Below are 20,895 nucleotides of genomic sequence, written 5' to 3'. Positions count from 1 at the left end.
CTAGAAACCAGTTATGTGCTGCCTGCTCATTACAAAAGCATGAAGGCGAATGTTCCAATCCAATATTATGTATATATAAATTGTAAGGAAATCATAAAGCAAGGCATAAGGAATGTGAGTAATTTAAAAAAGAAGTGGCAGCCATTGAGAAAGCACATGCTGAACATCTAAGTATTGGCCAGGCAAAAAGACTTGTTCCCAAGACCTCAATATAGTGATGCAATGAAAATTGGAAAATCGAATGAAGAACAATCTAGGATGCCAACTTCAAAGCCAAAGCTTCAGCTATCCCCTTCTGAGCTCGAAGTACATTCAGCATCTCCGCCTTCATCCAGGAAGGCTCCTTTGTCCCCTCCCGATGGGCCTCCTCTAGGCTTCTGGGAGGTCTCTCAGGCTTCTGATGTAGAAGCCTCACAGGCAGCTTCACTGCCTGATCTGGGTATGTCCCAGAATGACACCTTGTTCATTGCACCTCATAAGGCTTAGGTGCACGCTGCAGAGACGGTGCCTCTTAGAAATAAGAGACCCCGTACTCCATCATCTCCACCTATATCCCCACACCATAGTAGGGTTCCCAGGAGAGGAAATAGCAGGTCTCCTGAGGATCTGCCAAGTTCCTCTACGAAACAAAGACCAAGACCAAGTTTTTCCAGACCAGCCCAATCCAAGTAAAAAAAAAAAAAAAAAAAAAAAAAAATCCCCCTCTAATAGTAAATCAATGGCTCTATGTCAGTGGAACATACGAGGTTTCCATTCAAACAGAGAACAGGTCCGGGTCCTTTTCAAGGAGCATAATTTAGCTGCCCTTTGTTTGCAAGAGACCAAACTTGGTAATGTTTCTCCTAACTGTGGACAGAACTTTATTTTTCACAGATCTCCACCACCTGTAGGTGAACGTGCTCATGGTGGCACATGTATTATTGCGGCCAAGTCATTACCACAAAAAGTTATCCAATTTTGACTCTATACTGCAAGCTTGTGCAACACAGATTTTCATCAACAAATGGGTCACTAGAGACTCGATTGGTGGACAGAGCTGGCAATCCAAGACAATTAGAGGTTGAAGATTTGCAATCACTTTTAGACCAACTACCTCAGCCTTTCATTCTGATGGGGGATTTCAATGCAAAACATACTTTGTGGGAGGGAAGGTAGGTGTGATCACCGTGGGCTTATAATTGAAAGATTGTTAGACTGTAATGATGTAGTTTTAATGAACGACGGTTCTCCTACAAGGTTTGATGTAGCCCATAACTCCCGTTTAGCAATTGATATTACAATATGTTCGTCGTCATTACGATTAGACTATTAAGTGGTCAGTGGATGAAATTCTCTATGGGACCGACCACTATCCCATCCATCTTAAATATGTACAAAATACACCCTCCCCATCTTTACCCAAATGGAAGATAAAGGAGGCAGATTGGCAGCTGTATGAAAAGTCTACCAAAGTCAATCGTAAGGCCAATGAATTTCCTTGTCCGTCAGCTGCCTATGAATATCTCGCTAGCGTAATGATTGGAGGAGCAATGACGTCGATTCCTAAAACATCAGGGAAACCCCGTCGTCCACTGGTACCTTGGTGGAATAGTAAATGTGCCTTGACTAGGAAAATTGCAAGAGCTAGTTACAAGCCAAACCTCGCCAAACAAAAGCAAGTCTTTAAAGAAGCAAGGAGGTTAGGTACACATCAGAATTAAAGTATAACTCGCCACTTTCTCTAGTTTGGGATAGAATCCGTAAATTACTAGGTAAATTTTCCCCTTCTCCTTTACCAATTTTGAAAATCAACTTAGTAGTTATATCGGATGCAAGAGAGGTGGCAGAGGCCTTTGCTCGGCACTTTTCAAGCATTTCAAGCCCCAGTCACTACTCCCCTGAATTATCAATAGTATTAGAAACACGACTATAGTTAATCCACCTGTTTGTTCTAACTCTGAGGCATATAACCTTCCATTTAATATTGTCGGATTCGAATATGCCTTATCTTTGTCTTCTCCAAAATCACCTGGAGAAGATGATATTTATGCAATGATTTCTCATTTACCTCTGGAGTCAAAAAAATTCTTTGTCGATGTTTTAAACGAATTCTGGTCCTCAGGGACTTCATACAAGTTGTGGAAAAACTCTGTTATAGTTCCTTTTTTGAAACCTGGAAAGGAGGAACCCTAGTCATCCTAAAAGTTATAGACCTATTGCTCTTACCAGCTGTGTCTTCAAGATTTACGCAACGCAATGGTGAATTTTCGTCTGGTATGGTTTTATTAGAAACAAAGAGCTTGTTGTCGAAGAGGCAATTTGGCTTCTGCAAGAATAGAAGTACTTTGGACCCCTTATTATGTCCCACACGTGAGATTCAGAATGCTTTTGCAGTCCAAAATCAAACCATTGCTGTGTTCTTTGATCTGGAAAAAGCATTTGATACTACCTGGAGGGCTGGTATTTTAATGCAGCTGGTTGAATGGCGTATTGGTGGCAATATGTTTAATTTTGCCAAAGACTTCCTGTCTGACCGGTACCTTAAAGTTAGAATTGGCTCTACCTTCTCATCAGAGTATCTTCAGGAAGAAGGCATTCCACAAGGGTGTGTGCTTCGTCCAAAACTTTTTAATATTGCCTTAATGGCTTACTTGAACATCTCCCTGTTGGAGTAACTGGTCAAGCATTTGCGGATGATATTGTTGTAATGTGTAGTAGAGCTACTGCAGTTGCTTGTACTAAAATTCAGATTGCAATTAATGCTGCTACTACCTGGGCTAATAGTAAAGGTTTCAAATTTTCTGCTGAGAAACTAAAGCTATACGTTTTTGTAGAACACAAAGAAGGGAAGAGATTCCAACCTTATATTTAGAAGGTGCTAGTATCTTGTTGTAAGAAGATGAAGTCAAATATTTAGGAATTATTTTTGACAAAAAATTGACTTTTGCTGAACATATAAATGAGACTGCAGTATGTTAAACAACGGTGCAGTATACTTAAAGTTGTTAGTAACCTGAATTTTGGAGCTGACTGTACTACTTTATTAAGAATTTATCAGGCCCTATGCTTGAGTAAGATTGATTATGGATCTCAGATTTATGGCTCGGCATGTAAGAAACCTTGTTAGGCAAGCTGGATGTAGTACACAATATGGCATTGCATATTTGTACAGGTGCTTTTTAAAAACGTCCCTCCTGTTGAGAAGCCTTTATGTAGACTCTGGTTTTCCTCCTCTTTCATTCAGAGGGAGGAACAGGGTCTCCGATATTTGTTCACGAGCCACTAACCTCTCAATCTAATCCAAATTTTAAGTATATAAACATCCTGTTGACAGAGCACCAAACTAAACCTACATTGCCCAAGCCCCTTGAAGTTAGATTAAACATCAGTGCGAGAGAGATAGGCCTTATTCCTCCACTGGTTATGGAAACTACATTTTCTAAATTCCATCCTTGGTGTAGGCCTCCTTTAGATATTTTGCCAAGTTTAGAGACAACAAAAAGATCACCGCAAAGTGTTCAGCTTAAAAGTAGCTTCTTGGCCCGGCCCGTGTTTCTGAGCATAGTAACTCGATTGCTGTATACAGATGGGTCAAAATCAGCAAATGGAGTTGGATGTTCTGTCATCATCGGTAGAGAACAATTAAAAAAGGCCTACACTATGAAGTTCTCAATTTTTAATGATGAGATTTATGCTATTTTTAGCATTTTGAAATTTATTTTTAGTACAGGTAGCACTGGAGACTCGATGTTATTTATTGTGATTCCCAGAGTTCCCTAGCTGCACTCCAGAAGTTAATGCCATCTAATCAACTCGTTCAAGAGGTGCAGGATTGGCTGGTCCTCCTGCATTCTCGAAAACACATCAGTGTGAAGTTTTGTTGGGTTCCCTCGCATGTGGGAATTCGTGTAACGAGCTGGCTGATACAGCCGCTAAGCAGGCAGCTTCCTCCCGGGCTTCCCACCCTGTGAGGTTCCCTGTGAAGATTTAAACTTTTTATTAAAATCATTTTGTAGAACTAAGTGGCAGGATCACTGGTCCAACTTAAATAGTAATTTAAAGCTGAAATCGATCAGACCTTCTGTTCATCCCTAGTCACTTTCTGTTGGGATGGATAGAAGATCTAGTATAGTTCTAACACGCCTGCATATAGGGCATATGTTTTTAACACACAGGTATCTTTTAACTAGTGGAGCAGAGAGGCAGGTTCCTCAATGCTCCAATTGTAATGTTGACATTACAGTGAGGCATATATTTGTTGACTGTCCTCTTTATTTTAATCATAAACGTCTGTTTGGTTTCACCAACAAACCTTTGTCAGATATTTTAGGAGAGGGTGCTCCCACAGAGGAGATTTTTAAATTTCTTAAGGAAATCCATTTGTTTTATGATATTTAATTGAGTATTTTAATATGAATTTGATTTAATTATATAAGTGTATCTTGTATTAGTAAATATATCCAGTCAATATATATGCGACTGAATGGCCTTTGGCTCCAGCGCGTGGCAAATGGCCACAAATTTTATAAATTCATTCATTCTATTTTTCTTCTTAGAGGTGGCACCTTAATTTAAAAGGACAGCAGGGGATCTCCCCTTCTGGTAAGTAATGAAATCTGTTTAGTAACAAGACTGGCCTACGTATAGCCTTTACAGTACAGTTCCCTGGGGCCAACTCACATAGCATAAAATGTAGAGCAATGTGGTTCCATACAAAGTACTTAATAGGCCCATCCTAAACAGTATTTTGTAGTTATCATTAAGTTTAAAATAAAATTTATCATTCAATTTCAGAGATATATCTATACAGTTAATTGCATCTAAATATGTCTGTAACAACATACATAAAATACTATAAACTAGTAACAAAAATATTGTTTCTGCTCAAACACAAGTATGCACCCCAAATTCTTAAAAAAAAAAAAAAAGAAGAGGGTGGGCCATAAAAGTAAATCCATACTTTTCGTGATGCACATAATTCATAAACAGACTAAAGAACTAATGAATGGAGTATGCAAGCAGTGTGACATGATGGGTCACTTGCCAAAACCCTACTTTACCAACCAGATTACTCTGGTAAGTACAAATATTTTAATTATTTTTATTGGACTTGGATGCAGCCATAAATAACGAAATCCACCAACCTGAGGTCTGTTAAGTTTGAGGTGCCACTATTGTCTTATTTCTTAAATCAATTTCCTGTATTTAGTATAATTTACACTGGCATGAGGATGAACACTCCAATTCCTAACGTTATTTACATGGTGGAAAATGTGTAACATTGATGGTGACCATTGTTGTCAGAACAGTAAGTGCTATAATTACGTATTATGTTTACACTTCATTTATGCTTGATTTCTGAAAAACGAACCTATTAACTCAAGTTTTCTCATGTAGTTGAGTACTATTTGTGGAATAAACTTCTTTTTTATTCTATTATATTTTTAACAAAACCACTTTCATTACTTTTCATGGTTAGTGTCCAGATACGTACATACTTTTGTTTATCTGAATGCTGTATGACCTTTTGGTCAATTTTTATTTTCATCACATGCTGGTGTTCCGTTCTGTGAAAGCTTGCTTAGAAATTTACGGTAATTTAATGTGCCCTTGTGACCTGATCCAAATACGTACGGAGTGTCAAGTATAAACAGTACATATGCTAATTATGTAATGCTGTACAAGTTTGTATTGCACATTGACTTTTATATGTTATTTATTATAAACAAAGTTTTTTTTTAATTCCAAAGTCTATCAAATCAGTAAGGAAGAGCAGTTCCAATACTTCTGAAATTGCTACTGTGTATAAATTCAGAATAAAAAGAAGAAATTTTGTGATTTTGTAAAAATTTGTTTAAATAAATTATAATTATTTACTGAATACAAAAGGAGGGTGGTTTGCCATTTTACAGGTGCAAATGTTTCACTCCTGAAATGTTCTTGTTCCACAATCTTGGTGGAAATAGCTTATTTAATGTGGTAATTCCTAGGATTGAAGATCTGTTAGAAATAAACCTTGCCCAAAGACAATCAGGAGTATGTATAGTAATACTATGTTGTACAGAATGTTTTTGATAGCATAGCTGCCGTTTATCCTTAAAGGTGTTCCACCCTTATGGGTCCCCCTCAGGGCTCCATAATATAGACCAGCCAATCTTAAAAAATTCTATTGTAGGTTGGTCTTGGCCAGAATACTGTAGTAGTGTTTTTGGCACACTGATAGAATATCGTAGACTTGGGACAAGAGGGCTCTATCCCATCCACAGATGAGAATGTATGGCACAGATAAAGCTATTTGTCTCTGCCATCCCAGTATCTAATGGTTCTGCAAAGGAATGGGAAATGCTTGCCCTTCCTTTGAGAGGAAAAGGCTCCTATTGGACGTGGCTACCTGGCAACTTGGGACCCATATGAGAAATATCTCAGATGGGACAGCCATAGCTGTATTTCATGCTAGGCTCCAGCTCAATATTATAACTTTTGCTATTGCACCATACTGGAAGTACCTATTGAAGAGCTTCCAGAGTCTTCCAGAACCATTGAAGAACTTCCAGTCTTCCAGAACCATGGAAGAACTTCCAGTCTTCCAGAACCATGTTTGCCATAGTAGCCAGAACACCTGGAGGACCTTATGGCGAGTAGTTTTTCTGGCCCTGACAACAGAATTCCACAATGTTTGTGCTTCTTGGGAAAGTGGAATCTGCAAAACTATACTCTCTTTCTTGAGTTTCCTCTTCCTAAGAAAGCTCGGCATGAATCTACCATACAAGCCTCCAGTCATAGTAGAAGATCTCCTCCAACAACAAAAAGAAAGGACAACAAGAGTAGCAGCACCCCTTTCAGAGTGGACAAAGATGCTTCTACCAGGGAAAAGGACAATCAACTAGGCTGTGTAGTAAATTGCAAGGGTTGATGTGGAGCATAATATGACTTGCATGGTCGTGGGTCGTCTTCTACTGTATTACTAAATGCAAGTAAGACTAAGGAAAAAAGCAGAGGCTGCTATGTGGACAGGAGACAGAACTCTCTTGTCTTGAATCCCTTATATTCTGTCACTGTGGCAACAAGCACTACTCTGGCCAAGACCAACTATGATACGAGAATTCTTTGAGAGTGGCTGGTCTGTCTTCTGGAGCATTGGGGTGGGAGGGGGGGGGGGGGGGGGGACCATGAGAGTGTAAGTCTCTTGAGGACTCTTCAAAAATAGGTTTTTCTGATGTCAAAACCTGTTTTTCTCATTCATATATAAAACAGTATCCAGTTTTTATTATATCCTTATTCTTTGTTAACACCAAATACTCTTAAATTTTTGCATAATACAGTATAGGCCAGTTTGTTAGTCTAACAATTTGTTAAAATTTATTATTTTTGTACAAAATACATACAACATATTCTTCCTACATAATTATTAGACATTACGTTGAGACAGTACAGATGGTAGCAACTACTATAACATATTTTCTGGAAAGTTAAACTAAATCATGTAGAAGATAGTCTGAATCACAGAGAAATGTTTAGAATACTTTTATGCAAATGTCATGATAGAACAAAAAGTTATGAGTGAATGATAAACATTGAATCCATATACGTAAATGTATTCTTATGCAATAGGTACTCAATCAACATTAGTGAAAATTGTACTTTTTATTTTTAAAAAATTGTTCATAGAAACCACCACATCATAATTGGCCTTAATATGCAGTGTTAAGTTCTCAGGACACAGCTTATAAAGTTTTTAAGATACGTATACAAAAATAATAGCTGTAAAATCAACCATTTAGTGACCATGCGCACCTTCTTCAGCAGTAGATAGCAAAAGACAGCTCCATTCTTTCTTTAATAATTGGTGGTAAAAGAGTCAGGATGAGGTGACTGGGAGGAGGAGAGCAATTTATGATAAATTATTGTGTTGGTAAGAAATCTTGTTTCATTTTATGAAACCACAACTGCTTCATACCATAATTCATAATAGCCTGAATTGCAATATACAAAGGAGCATTAGAGAAAACAATCACTAGCTATGGTGAGACTACAATAAATCTAGAATCACTTGGGGACAGAAAAGGTCAGGAGTCAAGTGCCCAAAAACCGCTTAAAAGTGAAGCAGTGGTTAGTGAAGCAGTGGTTTATATGATGAGAAGTTCAAGTGCCCATGAAAGTGACTAAGCATTCAAGCAAGATGGAGCACCTTGGAAGCTCTGAGGTCTGTGAATATATGCTTAATCCCTTATAAACATCTCTTCCCTGACTAACACCATGAATTTGTCCAGTCCAGATAATCTGTGAAAGTACGCCACTGGAAGTAAGGACAGTGGCCTGTATCCGAACTGTACTACATCAGTTACCCACAGTTCTGCATCCACCTCTGCTGGAGAAACTATAACTAAAGTTTGAGTAAAACAAGCTGTTGTCCTACTAATGCCCTCGATTGCAGAGGAAACGTGACAAGCATGGATACCGAAATCTTCATTTTATGAAACTAATAGTCAGTGGTCTGAAAGATTAAAAGTGGGAAGTCGCCATCAGTTATTCATAACCTCTAGAATTCCTTTCCCTTCCATTCTTAAATTGACATCTGCTAGGATGTCATTAACTGCAGTGGCTATTTGAAACTTCAAAGTCCAGTGGTCTGTGCCATAATGTTTTCTGATTGAAATTTGGGTACAGAACCCTCTTTCTTAACTTCGTCTAGTTTGGGGAGTTTTACTTTTGAATGTTTGTTTTGCAGACATAGCCCATCACTTCCAAAAATGTGGCTTCTTTTAAGAGATCAGGTGGCTTCATTATCTCCATCTAAACATTTCAATATGCCAATCAGATCTCTTGCAGGATTGTTTTACCTCTTTCTTTGAGGTAAGTGGAGCTCTGGGACATGCAGGAGTCTTGGGAGAGGAAACCCTAAAAGCTCTGTCTTGTCTACAGTCACATGGGACAAGGAGATTTATGAAGAGGACAAGCGCTCCCCTTTGGAATGGATAATTAAAGCATTGGTATCACTAGAAGAAAGTAGGAAATATGAGCTGAAAAAAAACCCTTCATGCAGCTTGCAGACCCAACCCTAAACAAGGCTGCTGGTAGATAATTTGCTGCAAGCTTAAGGTGCATAACTGGTGAATTTGATATGGTCATGTCATCCCAACTATGATTCATGAGCCATTAAGGAACAGTGCCCATTCTTCTGAAAATCTTTAAGAGTACCAAGACTTTCACAGTACATACTTCAGACCGGCAGAGTGTGGATGCTCGCCTGCATAACTACTGCTGAAAGAATACACGATGAAGATGATCTTGGAGAGTAAGAAGGAAGATTAATATCTTGAATTTTTAGTGGGAGAAATGACCAACGTGTTGGAACAGCAAATGTAAGCTGTGTGGTGCTGAAAGCGCCATCCCTTCCCTACCATGGACCAGCAGGAAGCAGAACATTACTAGAATAAATTAGCTCTTACTCTGCCTCCAAAGGAAAAAAAGGCTTAGGAAATGGACAATAGCAACAAAGACTCCAATGCCAAAGAAACAGGCAGATCTGAGGCATGTCATTCTATTTCCCTTAATAAAGTTTAATCTTCAGAAAGTGAGTCCTTTGATTGTCCAACCAAGAGCAACCAACATTGCATGTTTCAGGTAGCCCATTTCAGCCCCCAACAAGCAACACAACACAGGTGGAGGTCTGTGAACATAGTAGACATAAAAAAAATAACAGCAAACTTTACCTGATAATCCATGATAAATTCTTTTAGGCATTTTAAAAAATTAAATACCAAAATGAAATAGTATGCAGTAATAAAAAATATACAGTATACATAGTTTTGAAGAAATTGAGCAGCCAAAATTGAGAAGCCACAACAACATGCACCAGTGGTAGTCAACAATATTTAATTTAGTAAAAGTGTAATTATTAGCTTAAAGAAAAACACAAATTATAAAAGACTGGTCAAAATACACAATCACGGGTAGAAAGCAGTTACTATAGTATGCAAAGGTGTATTATCCACCAAACAAAAAAAAATCATACAAAGAAATGTGTATAGCTTCAGTACCTAAATAACAGACAGTCGAACAAAACTTGAAAAGCTGAACTAGCACTTACCTAATGGTACTGTGGGGGCAAAAAAATTATTAATTACCAGAACAAGGCAAAAGTAACTATTGTAAAGCATGAAGAAAAAAGAAGTCATGAAAGGAAATTAAATTATTTTCACACTGACTAAACTAGGGAATTCTCATTGCTGTTGTAACCTACAAAGTGATAGAATGAGCTTGGATGTTTTCATCTACTGATGGGTCAAAAAGGTGCACATGCACAGACTGTCAATCAATGGTTGATTTTTATAGCTATTTGCCTTCCTTCAAGAAGTCACAAGCTGTGTCTGGGGGATTCAAGCAGCAAATTAAGGCTTAATTATGTTTATGTAATGGGTTTATTGCGAAACATATTTTAACGCTACACCATATATTCATTATGAAACAAATACTTTCTCCTATCCTAACACCACATCACTTGGGACTATAATTCCAATGAATACCATAAATAGGAATGGCTTTGAAAACCTAATCCTCCTTGCAAGCCCGTGTTGACTGTTAAAGAGGGCACATTTGGTTGAAGTACTTTCCCCAAAAACCTGTCAAAAATTGACTTTTAAACCCACCAATTGTTAGCACTAAGGTATGGTTCCATTGTAAGTGCATCATTGACATCATGTTTTGAGCAGTCTCTATTTGGCTATTACATTATTTCTCAAAGGAGCATTTGGTTTTTTAACTCTCGTTCTTTCTGGAGCACTCCATTTACATACCTGATTGTATACAGAGTCAAGTATATTAGTTTCCCAAGAGCACAAAGTTGCATCTGAGTAAATTGCTCTGAAAATCTACAGGGGGATAAACTGAAATGGATTTCCCAAGATTTATCGATACGTAATTAGGACACTGATTAAATTACTTCAACTGTTGTAAAATGCTCATATTGTGCTACTGTTGCAAAATATTTGCATTGTGCTCAAAAGATGCTCACATTGGATAGCCAAAATAAAAAAAAAACTTGAACAAACACTAAAAATCTGAAGAGAAATTATTTCAGTATGAGAAAAAAAAATTGCAAATTGTTTCTCTTACATAGAATGATGGCATGTTGAACTGATGATGCTTTTGCATTAACAAGCATATATAGTTGGAAAATGTCCCTACTTTTATTATTTTTAAATGCTGATCTAACTCATTTAGGTTGTTTAAGGTTGACATGTCCCTGGATTGTCCAGGTTGCATTAAAGTTACAAACACATGTACCTGACAGTGGTTATTACACATTACCTTAGGGGGTGCTTGTTGGTCTTGGTGTCCATTGTGGGAAAGGTAGTCATTTCATAAGTTGAATAAAATGCAAATGGAATGGTTCAATTTGTTTCCTAAGCCTGTTATTAAGCTAAAACAAGGGGAAGTATACATGGAATATATCTCCTTGCTCCCCTTCACATTTTCATCTTGGCTGCAACTAAAGTGTTGAATAGTGCCAAGTGTAGTTTTCTGATCTCCAGATGTTCAAAGCTGGGAGCAAATTCATTCCTGCTCTCTGCCTTTGTCTCCCGAATGTCATGCATATTGATTTTTATTTTCTATTCCTCCTTGCTTATTTATCACTGTTTCCTATAATTTGTCTACATATTATTTGCAGGTTTCCCCTTTGGAGCCCTCTTAAGTTTAAAGTCTGTTGACTCTGTCTGTAAGGATATTCAAGAAAGATGATATCTACACCTCACTTGATTTGAAGATGCAGAGGATACTACAGTTGATGAAGGTAATCTGAATTGCATCAGTACTTGTCCAGAAGGTAATGTAAAGCATCTGAAAATGAGCTCTGCATTTTCATAAACTGTATCCCATCTACAAAGACTGTACAGGCAGTCCCCGGGTTTTAAGGCGCTTTTAAATTATATTCATCAGAAATTATTTCCAGGGTTACGACGCCTACAACGTTGATCTGGCAGATGGAATATGACACCAAAAATGCAAAATAATCAATATTTGAAGGCTATTTTGATGAAAAATGCAATAACAATGCAGTTTATATAGTTTTCAATGCACCCAAAGCATTAAAAGTAAGGTTTTCTTAAGATTTTTGACGATGTTCCGGCTTACGACGTGTCTCAAAAACGGAACCCCCGTCGTAACCTGGGGACTGCCTGTATATGACAACCCTACCAACACGAATTTTTAACAAATCAGAAATAGCAAAATATTTGACATCATGGTTTTCATCAAGAAAAGCCACCAGTATGGTAGTACATACTAGTCTTCCCAGTCAGGTATATATGTCACTTTTGGATACATGCATCAACTGCCAAGACCACCACAAGGTGCATCTATTTATATTTCATTATCTGACCACTCCTTTCATTCTAGGCCACAAGTTCATGAAAGTGGAATTCAGATTTAATGGCGATATTCCATTATTGCAACTGTGCAGTAAATATCATTAGAAAATTGAGCTGCATGCACCATTTGCAAAGGTTACCCCCTCTCTATAAAAAGACCTAATGAAAATTTCATTAAAGTAGAAGAGTACAAACTGCCCAAGGAAGGCATAACTGAAAATCATTCAGTGGCAAACACCAGTTATTGTCACCCATAGATATAGATGCAAGAGGCTACAACTAATGGATTATCAAGCAACAGCACATTATCTAAATAGATCATCAGAATATCGGAAATTGTCCACAGAGTAAATGTGTGATGCGAAAAAATTCAAAACTTTTTAACATCTCTTTACTCCGTAATGATCAACAACTTGCAAGTCGTGTACTATATTCTTAGATACAAGATCACTGAACATTGAGATCAGGAGGATATGTATTAGCAAACCTGAGAGACCTAAAGGATGTTGTTGTTCTCCTTTGTTCAAATGACTGATAACGTGTACAGTCGTCAAACTGAATTTTCTGCAATACGACATTGAGAATGGAACTGTCAGGCTAGATCCTGCTAACCTAGAACCACCATAAGAACTACTGATTCAGACTTGCTCCAATTCTGCAAAGTATGAAAATACCCCATTCCCATATTATTCAAGAAAATCTCTCAAGTTGAAAATCAATTATTTCCTGTGTTTAAGAATAGGAAAATAGTACAAAGTTTTATAAATGGGTCAGTCATGCCCCTCTTGAGTTATCAGCAATGGTCCTTCTCCTTCCAAAGTGGGGAATATACATGTTGGGCAGTATTAACTATAGTTCTCACCTAGCAGTGGCAAGAAGCAAATCTCATTTATGTTTACTACCCAGCTATCTAACTACATAAAAAAAAGATGCTTCTAAAATGACAAAGCTGGTTAACTATATAACTTTGAGATCATACTCAGACTGAGTTCATTGAACTTTGTGTGATGTTTTCATTTAATAGATAGTACTTTGTCACAAATTCCCTATATGTAATTGAAAACCACCCTTTAGCTCTGTGCCATCCTGGTATTAACAGTCCTGTTGTGAAATTTTTTTTTTTAAGTAAAGAAATCAAACAAACCTGTTGTGATTGCCTAGTCTGTGTAGGGGTGAATGAACACTGCCACAAACCAGCACCTGATCCTACTTATCCGCTCTTGTATTCTCTTTGGTAGCCTAGCAATAGATTTCAAAGGAAATGAATCTTCCTTACTTTCCATTAAGTTCATAGATGAATACTTTTTGTCCTGAAACCTGCCCAACCATTACAAAGTGCTTCCCCAGAATATTTCTTAATGTTTTCTTGTCCACTCAGATCACAGTGCTGAGTTTGTTACCATAACTCCGCAGTGCATAACAGCAAAATGTACCACTTAAGATTTTTTTGTGCAGTCTCCAAAGTTGGGCGACTGTCATAGGCTTACTGTTTTAGGTGTTGCCTTGTACTTGCTCTGGTCATTACACTTCATAAAGGGGTTTTTACTTTTGCCCAAAGATCTGCAACACATAGGATTAAGGGCTGACAGGAGGACCAGCTCTGTTGAAGTTTGTCAAGCAAGTGAAGTCAGATCCTAACTCCACCAAAATGTGATATTTTGATGGAAGGTAACATACTACCTATCATACCACCAATTAGTCCGTAAAACTCCTATCATCAACAGCACTACCTGCTATCACTCCAACAGCTAAGAAAATTCACCACTTCCAGCAGATGGTGAAGCATAATGCATCAAAACTTACGTGATTTGAATAATGTCAGAAAAATGGCTTCTGAAAATTACTCAAGTTTTTAGTTTTTACATTTGTTTTCATTTTGCGTATTTTAATTTCAAGTATTAATGTTTGAAATAAGTTCAATAAAACTGAAAATATGGGTTCCAGTCTTCTACTTAAGCCTCCTGGACTTCCATTCTTAATCCATTCTATCATAAACCAACAAAGGAGTTTGAGTCATGTCCCCTAATCTGAAGTACTCTACATATAAAACTGCAGACTGGTACATTATCATTACAAGTCTTCCACTAGTACAATTTAGAATAAGTAGTGCTATCTGGCAATAATACAACCCCTGGAAATATTCACTAGCTTGAGTTCTTACCTTGGAAACAGTCAGCCCTGAGGATTCATTCACAAGTGAAGAAAAAAAAGAATGAAAAACTTGCTAAAGTATTGGTTTATTAAGTTTTTTACTTCGGCTACCAGTCCTAGCATACCTGTACAACTGATTCTAAGCATGCACTCAAAAAGAAGTTAAGAGTACCTTGGAAATGTATTAAAGCTTTCAAGAAAAAAAAAATCTAAACTGAAATCTCATTTTAGATTAAAACCTTCATCCCTAAGAAGGGTAAATTTTTTTTTAAATCAAATATTTCCAATCAGAACCAATAAATTTAAGTCTGAGCAGTTGCACTACAACTTATGTAAGCTTTCTTTTCCACCAAAGTTATGTGTAATGCATTAATTATTAATTTAGGACAAGACTGTTGATAATTTGACCTGTTTAATATTAGTATGTAGGTGGTAAACTTTGTTGTAGACCTCTCTTGATTTAGGTTTTCAAAATCATTTCTTTATTAATACATTCAGTTGGATTGGACCCTATCTTGTAAAGGACAGAAATGTGGTTCCCTTTAATGCTGGTAGCCAGTCCTCCAAATCCATTGCTTTGGGTTAAAGTCCTGTAAAATATAGTATATATATAATATATATATACAGTTCAACTTCAACTTAATGGATTTTGTAAAATAACACACCATCAAATTTCCGTAACAATGTGTGTCAAAACTGTCAGGTAATAGATTATTTTCCACTTCCAGTTTATTAGGTAACATTATTTTGCACTTCAGTTCATTACATGTGACTCGAACTTATGAAATCAATTTGAAATCTGACAGGAATAAGACTTGTCTGCAAAAATATGATGTTCACATAAATGAAATAGGTTTACGATACCAGTACTATAAGACTAAAATTTACTTTAATTTATATGTATATTAACATTTTATTCAAACCTTCTCGTCACATGTAATCAGACACTGCAACTTTTAAGTATAACCAACTTTTAAGTATAACCAGACCACCAAATTGAAAGTCATAACTAAAATAGGGCTAAGCCTAAAGGTGTATTTTTAGATAAAAATGGTTATGGTTATATTTTAAATTTAATAAGTAAAGCTTTTGTTAAGTATGGTTGCTCTGTATTACTGTATCAGAATCAGCAAGTAGCTGTTATCACATTTAAACCATGAACTATTTACCTTACTCCATTAAGTTGAAGGATTTACCATGTTTGTGTATCTGTATGAGAATGAAAGGCTATTACAACAGTATAATGTCTATAATAATTTAGAAATGTTTCACGAGATTTCTCAGTGCTTTCATAGCAAACACAGTTTACATAAAATAGTACAGTACTCAAATGATGATTGAAATCAAGTAGTGACTTCTAAATTTGAACCCTTTTCTGTAAGTTACATGTTATGAGTTTGACTGATGACAAATTAGTATAAGATTTCTTAAAAAAATAAACTGAACACACCAACATACACATCACACTACATCAAAGTTCATATAGAAAAATTCTTGGAGTCCACTAGTGTGACATAATTTGGCACATAGCTACTAAGGGTGCAGAAGAGAAATACTAATACTTGGAACGGTTTGACATCATTTACAGTAAACGTGGAATCTGTGAGTACCCTTAGATTTCCACTTAAGTAAAAATGCAAATACAATACTTCACACTATATTGGCCACAGTACACAATGAACATTATCCTGTACAAATGAGCAAAAGAAATTTGTTATCTTTTAAAGACATACCATTATTGTTTATTATGCCTAAAACCTATATGCTGTTCATCACTATACTGTTTTTTTTTTTTTTTTATACAGCACTTTATAAATTTGAACTTTAAAACACACCACAGTTTTTGAATACTATCTGGAAAACACATGCCTTGAATCACCCAAACCCTGAAATAATCTGTTAATATTTTATTGCAACATACTGTATCCTTGACAAGCAATTTCCTTACACTCCATTCACTTAACATGTTAAATGTTCAGACGTTAATACTACTGTACAGTGCGTACTGAATTTTTATCATAAGGAACACTTTATTTTCCTTAAGATTCTGACTGCTGTTTCTCAAAATTTTTATGTTTATGGCAAATAAATGATTAATTCAAGCCTACAGTACCTCAGAAAGCTATACTCCAGTGTCTTAAAAAAAAGAAGAAAAAAAAGCGTGCACACTGAAAGAAAACCCAAAAATGAAATTTCAGTACGTATCATAAAATGAGGGTTTCCAGATGCACTCCAAGAAAGATTAAGAAAATTAAGAAGTCTGCTGGTTTCCAGTTGACTATTTTATCAAATAAACACGAGGAAAACTTTTTTTATCAGATAAACATGAGGAAAACTATTTTATCAGATAAACACAAGGAAAACTATATCAGAAACTTTTAGACAAAACAGGAAATCTTGAATTCTGGGTTTTACAGCCAATATGAAATATAAGTACTGTACTACATAAAAGTAAAATGGTTAAATCTGCACGTATGCAAGATCCTTGAGAACAAAAGAAAATGAAGACTTTGAAATCTGTTAAGAATACACAAATTTTGGCTACATCAGTGGTTTTCAAATGCTGCAGCCCTACATTTTACCAACAGTACCAAGTTTATTACCGTATATTATTCCATGAATGGTGACAGCAAAACAAGTATTAAAAAGATAGTGTTCAAAAAGATGCACTATATACTCTGTAGCTCATATTTCCAACTCCTCACATTAAATTGGACAGCAATACAAACTTACATCTAAGACATACAATGGCAGCCTAAGGAATATAAATGTACATAAATCCAAATGTGAAAATAATTTGGATTTTTTTTTCTCTAACAATACCACCTAAAGGAATGAATCAGAGTTGAGGTACGCAATAAAATCTTTTAAAACACTCGCAGCATGTAATCCCTGAATAATGGTGCCTAGCTGAAATGCTATGACCATCTCGTACATAAAATAATAAAACAAAATCAGAAGATTGTTCCAAGAACAAAGGATAACACTGAAAGGAATTGGCTTTTCTCCAACTTGGCTTCAAACCTTGTGGACTTTTGTGCTAGTGTAAGTGAAGTACAACATTTGCTAAAATACAGCAAACTATGCATGAACTGAAGTACCAATATAAGACAAATGTCATCACAATTGTAAACTCTTGGAGGAAGCCAAGTTATTTAAATGTCATATTCCTTGTCTGTAACAGATAAAGCTATCAAGTAATAACAAACTAAATTACAAAAAGCAGAGCTAAACATATGCTCAGCTTCTAATCAAATATATAACAGCACAGCTAGGTCAAAATATATAATTTTATTTATATAATATAGATTAATAATTCCTAAATTCTCCTAGTAAAATACAACTTATAAATACCATACATTGTGTACTACAGTGCAGGGATGTTTGCACTTACTGATATGCTTTCTGAAGTTATTGAGTACTACTACTGAGGGTGTGTTCCATATCCACAGGCAACATTTTTCAAAATACACATCAGTCTTGGAGTATATCCCAATATCTTTTTGCAGAACAAAGACTGAAAACTGATGGATACTGGTGTACTGTCATTACAGTCTTTTACTATATCAGTGAATACACACACACAATTACTTGTACATTGTTAAAATAATCTAGCCTAATTGATTTTGATAAAACTGCAATCAGCAAGGGAGAAACTATTATGGGGGACTGCAGACTTGAGTTCCTACAACTTCTTATAAGAACAAAAATTATCAGAAAAACTTAACTCAGTCTTTCTAAAACATTTTGTCCAAGTGTTTTTACAACCACTGACAAAGGGTTAACTCATTATCCACTTTCAACATTCAATTAATTACTATGCTTTGAATTTTCAAAAATAGATACAGATCTTCATGATGCTATGCAAAATTATACTTTTGATGCTTTCAAGATAAGAACAACAATATACTAGATAAAGCAACTAAAGAATTTTTCTAAAATTCAGAATAGTACCTTGGGCTCCTTGGACCAGATTACATACATTAATGAACAAACTGGTCTTTACTAAGAGCAAGTACTGTAGAGGTGCAACTTATAAATGTGAATTACACATTGAAGCTAACAAATCTAAAGTTTATGTTGATATAAAACATGAACTTAAGAGACCTTGGTAACTGATGCTAGAGCACCTTTATCAGCATTCGGGGAAATTCATAAAATATACAAAAGGCGAACTATGAATACTCGGTCAGGACGCGCTACACCACATAAAGGAAGGTTGCAGGTGAAAATAATTCATAAAAATGTATTACATTACCAGAGTTTCCTAACATTATTCCCATACTTATGTTGAAAGAGAAATTTCAGTACTCCACAGTCAGTATTTAGTAGGTCTTCATGAAATAAGGTGGTTATTCATTACCTGTAGTTGTTTAATATTTGTGCAATTTGACCACTGCACACACTTCTCACTTTCCTTTTTAATTTCCATGTTAATAATAAGCATTTAACAAGGTTTTACACTGCTGTGGAAACTGAACATGCTAAAAATGAATAATTCTTCAGCTATTCTTTGTCAAGTTAACTTAGGTAAACCTGTGACTGCTTGCTAATCTTAAGGTAAATGTACAAAATAGTGAAGATCACTGCTTCAAATCCCTTCAGAAAGCATAATCATCACCAATGTAAACAACCCTTAGTCAAATAACGCAACTTATTAAGTTCTTCTGTCATGTAAATTTACAATTTCCATATATTAGCTACCTTCAAAAAGTTTCCTTTGTAAAGACAGATAATCACCTTCAGTCCCCTAATCCTCTCAATAAAATCAATTAACAAAAAGTTACAAGCTCAATGGTATATTTGCACATAATATGTGAATGTTAAAGTACTATTTCTATCAGAGGTACATCATACCTCAACTGTGTACTTAGGACACAGAAGTTATGGATTCCATTTCAACACTCGATGCGTAGTACTGTACTGTATGTCCTGTTAATTCTATCATCTTTAATATGTATGACAACAAGGTAAAAGGTTCCATATTTTCAAGGTATAGTAGCTTTAATAATTATGTCTACAAATGACTGGGTTTTCTTTGGTTTCTGGGGGAGGTTTAAATGTACTGTATATAGAAAATACTTTAAGCCATGTTGTTTTTATACAAACACTTTATAATTTCACATTCCAAGAATGTAAATATTTCCTCAAATTAAGCTTGATTTACGATAATACGTAATATAGTATGTTCTTGATTAAATACCTGAAATACTATCATGTTCAATGTCTTTTCCTCAATTTTGTTCCAAATGATTTTTACAGTAGAGACACAAGACAGATCAAGCAAATGTTATTAGAAGTGAAGGGTATAATGTGAAAAGTACTAAGTTAAAACAAAATACCATTACTACCAACCACTTCTACGATAAAAATAACTTTAAAAATTCATAACCTACCGAACTTCTACCCCTATTAGGCCCAAAATTAAAGTAAGTTAGCAATAACGGATTTCAAGTAAGAAAAAATTAGGCATTTCGGGAGAAGAGAGAAAATGAAATCCAGAGCTTTGGAAAAGTCTTGTGTAACTGCTAATGTATTATAAAAAGAAAAAATGCAAACTTATATCATGATACTATTAGTATTCATTCACCACATACAGTATTTTTCATAAGTGTGGCTGTAGAATATGGCATATAAAAATCCCATCTACAGCATATGGACACTACTTAGAATTTCCAGCTGACGAATTATGTTTCTACTAGCAGTACCTGCAGAAGACTTTATAATAAAAAAATAAAAATCTTTAAAGTTACCCAAGTAATAAAAAGGTTATATGATCATTGGCAAAGTAGACTGCATTATCCATGAATTGCTCCACCAAGTCTGGCAAATTATAAAATAAAAATAGTAAGCAGACCTCTGCTTAAAGAGAGTGATTAATCTGATCTAATATAGTTTGATAAAACTGTTATATAATAACTGGATTGAATGATAGTACTGAAAGATTCTGACACTTCTTTCAGGGATTTGTAATAAATACTTAGTCACTTGTGGCTGACTAAAATTAGGGCATTCGAACAAATAATGTTTTACCGTTAATGTTGTATGCTTTGTCTTAAGACTGGGCCATAGGGCAATCATCAAGTATGAAGTGTGTCCAGTTCTGAGACAGATTTAACAAGATATGTAACTTGAGACAGAACTAACAAGCTATGTAACTTTCTTTTTTTATTGATGACTGCCATAATCTTCTTTTTTTATTTATCATCTGATTCACCATTCAGTTTCATTGATGTAAAAATCACAAATTAAGTGGGTAATGGCAAACTATCAGGTGTTAACTGCAAAAAATTACATCCAGGCTCTAGCAGTTTTACTGACCTAACTTTGCACAATACAATAGCCATAAATCATACTGCACGCCAACATTAAAATGAAAATCTAGATCTTGAAT

General features: G+C 35.7%; 1 protein-coding gene and 1 long non-coding RNA gene across 6 annotated transcripts in view; one reads left to right on the top strand and one right to left on the bottom strand.

Moving 5' to 3' along the window:
• Positions 1-14,709, top strand: part of LOC135213677 (uncharacterized) — a 30,215-nt gene extending 15,506 nt beyond the window's left edge. The window contains exon 2 of the long non-coding RNA XR_010314182.1: positions 11,651-14,709. This is a non-coding gene — a long non-coding RNA (uncharacterized LOC135213677). The remainder of the gene's footprint in view (positions 1-11,650) is intronic.
• Positions 1-20,895, bottom strand: part of LOC135213675 (protein bric-a-brac 1-like) — a gene marked incomplete at its 5' end in the record, with an annotated part of 136,966 nt that overhangs the window by 16,024 nt on the left and 100,047 nt on the right. For 2 of the 5 annotated variants that reach the window (XR_010314181.1, XM_064247745.1), the window contains 1 exon segment: positions 14,609-15,091. Coding sequence is in view for 1 of the 2 variants with exons in the window: in XM_064247745.1 (XP_064103815.1) it covers positions 15,044-15,091 (48 nt within the window). 5 annotated transcript variants of the gene reach the window in all.

This window comes from Macrobrachium nipponense, chromosome 43 (genome assembly GCF_015104395.2).
Source record: "Macrobrachium nipponense isolate FS-2020 chromosome 43, ASM1510439v2, whole genome shotgun sequence".
Classification (NCBI taxonomy): Eukaryota; Metazoa; Arthropoda; class Malacostraca; order Decapoda; family Palaemonidae; genus Macrobrachium; species Macrobrachium nipponense.
Note: the sequence above shows the minus strand (reverse complement) of the source record. Positions and strands in the feature narration are given on the sequence as shown.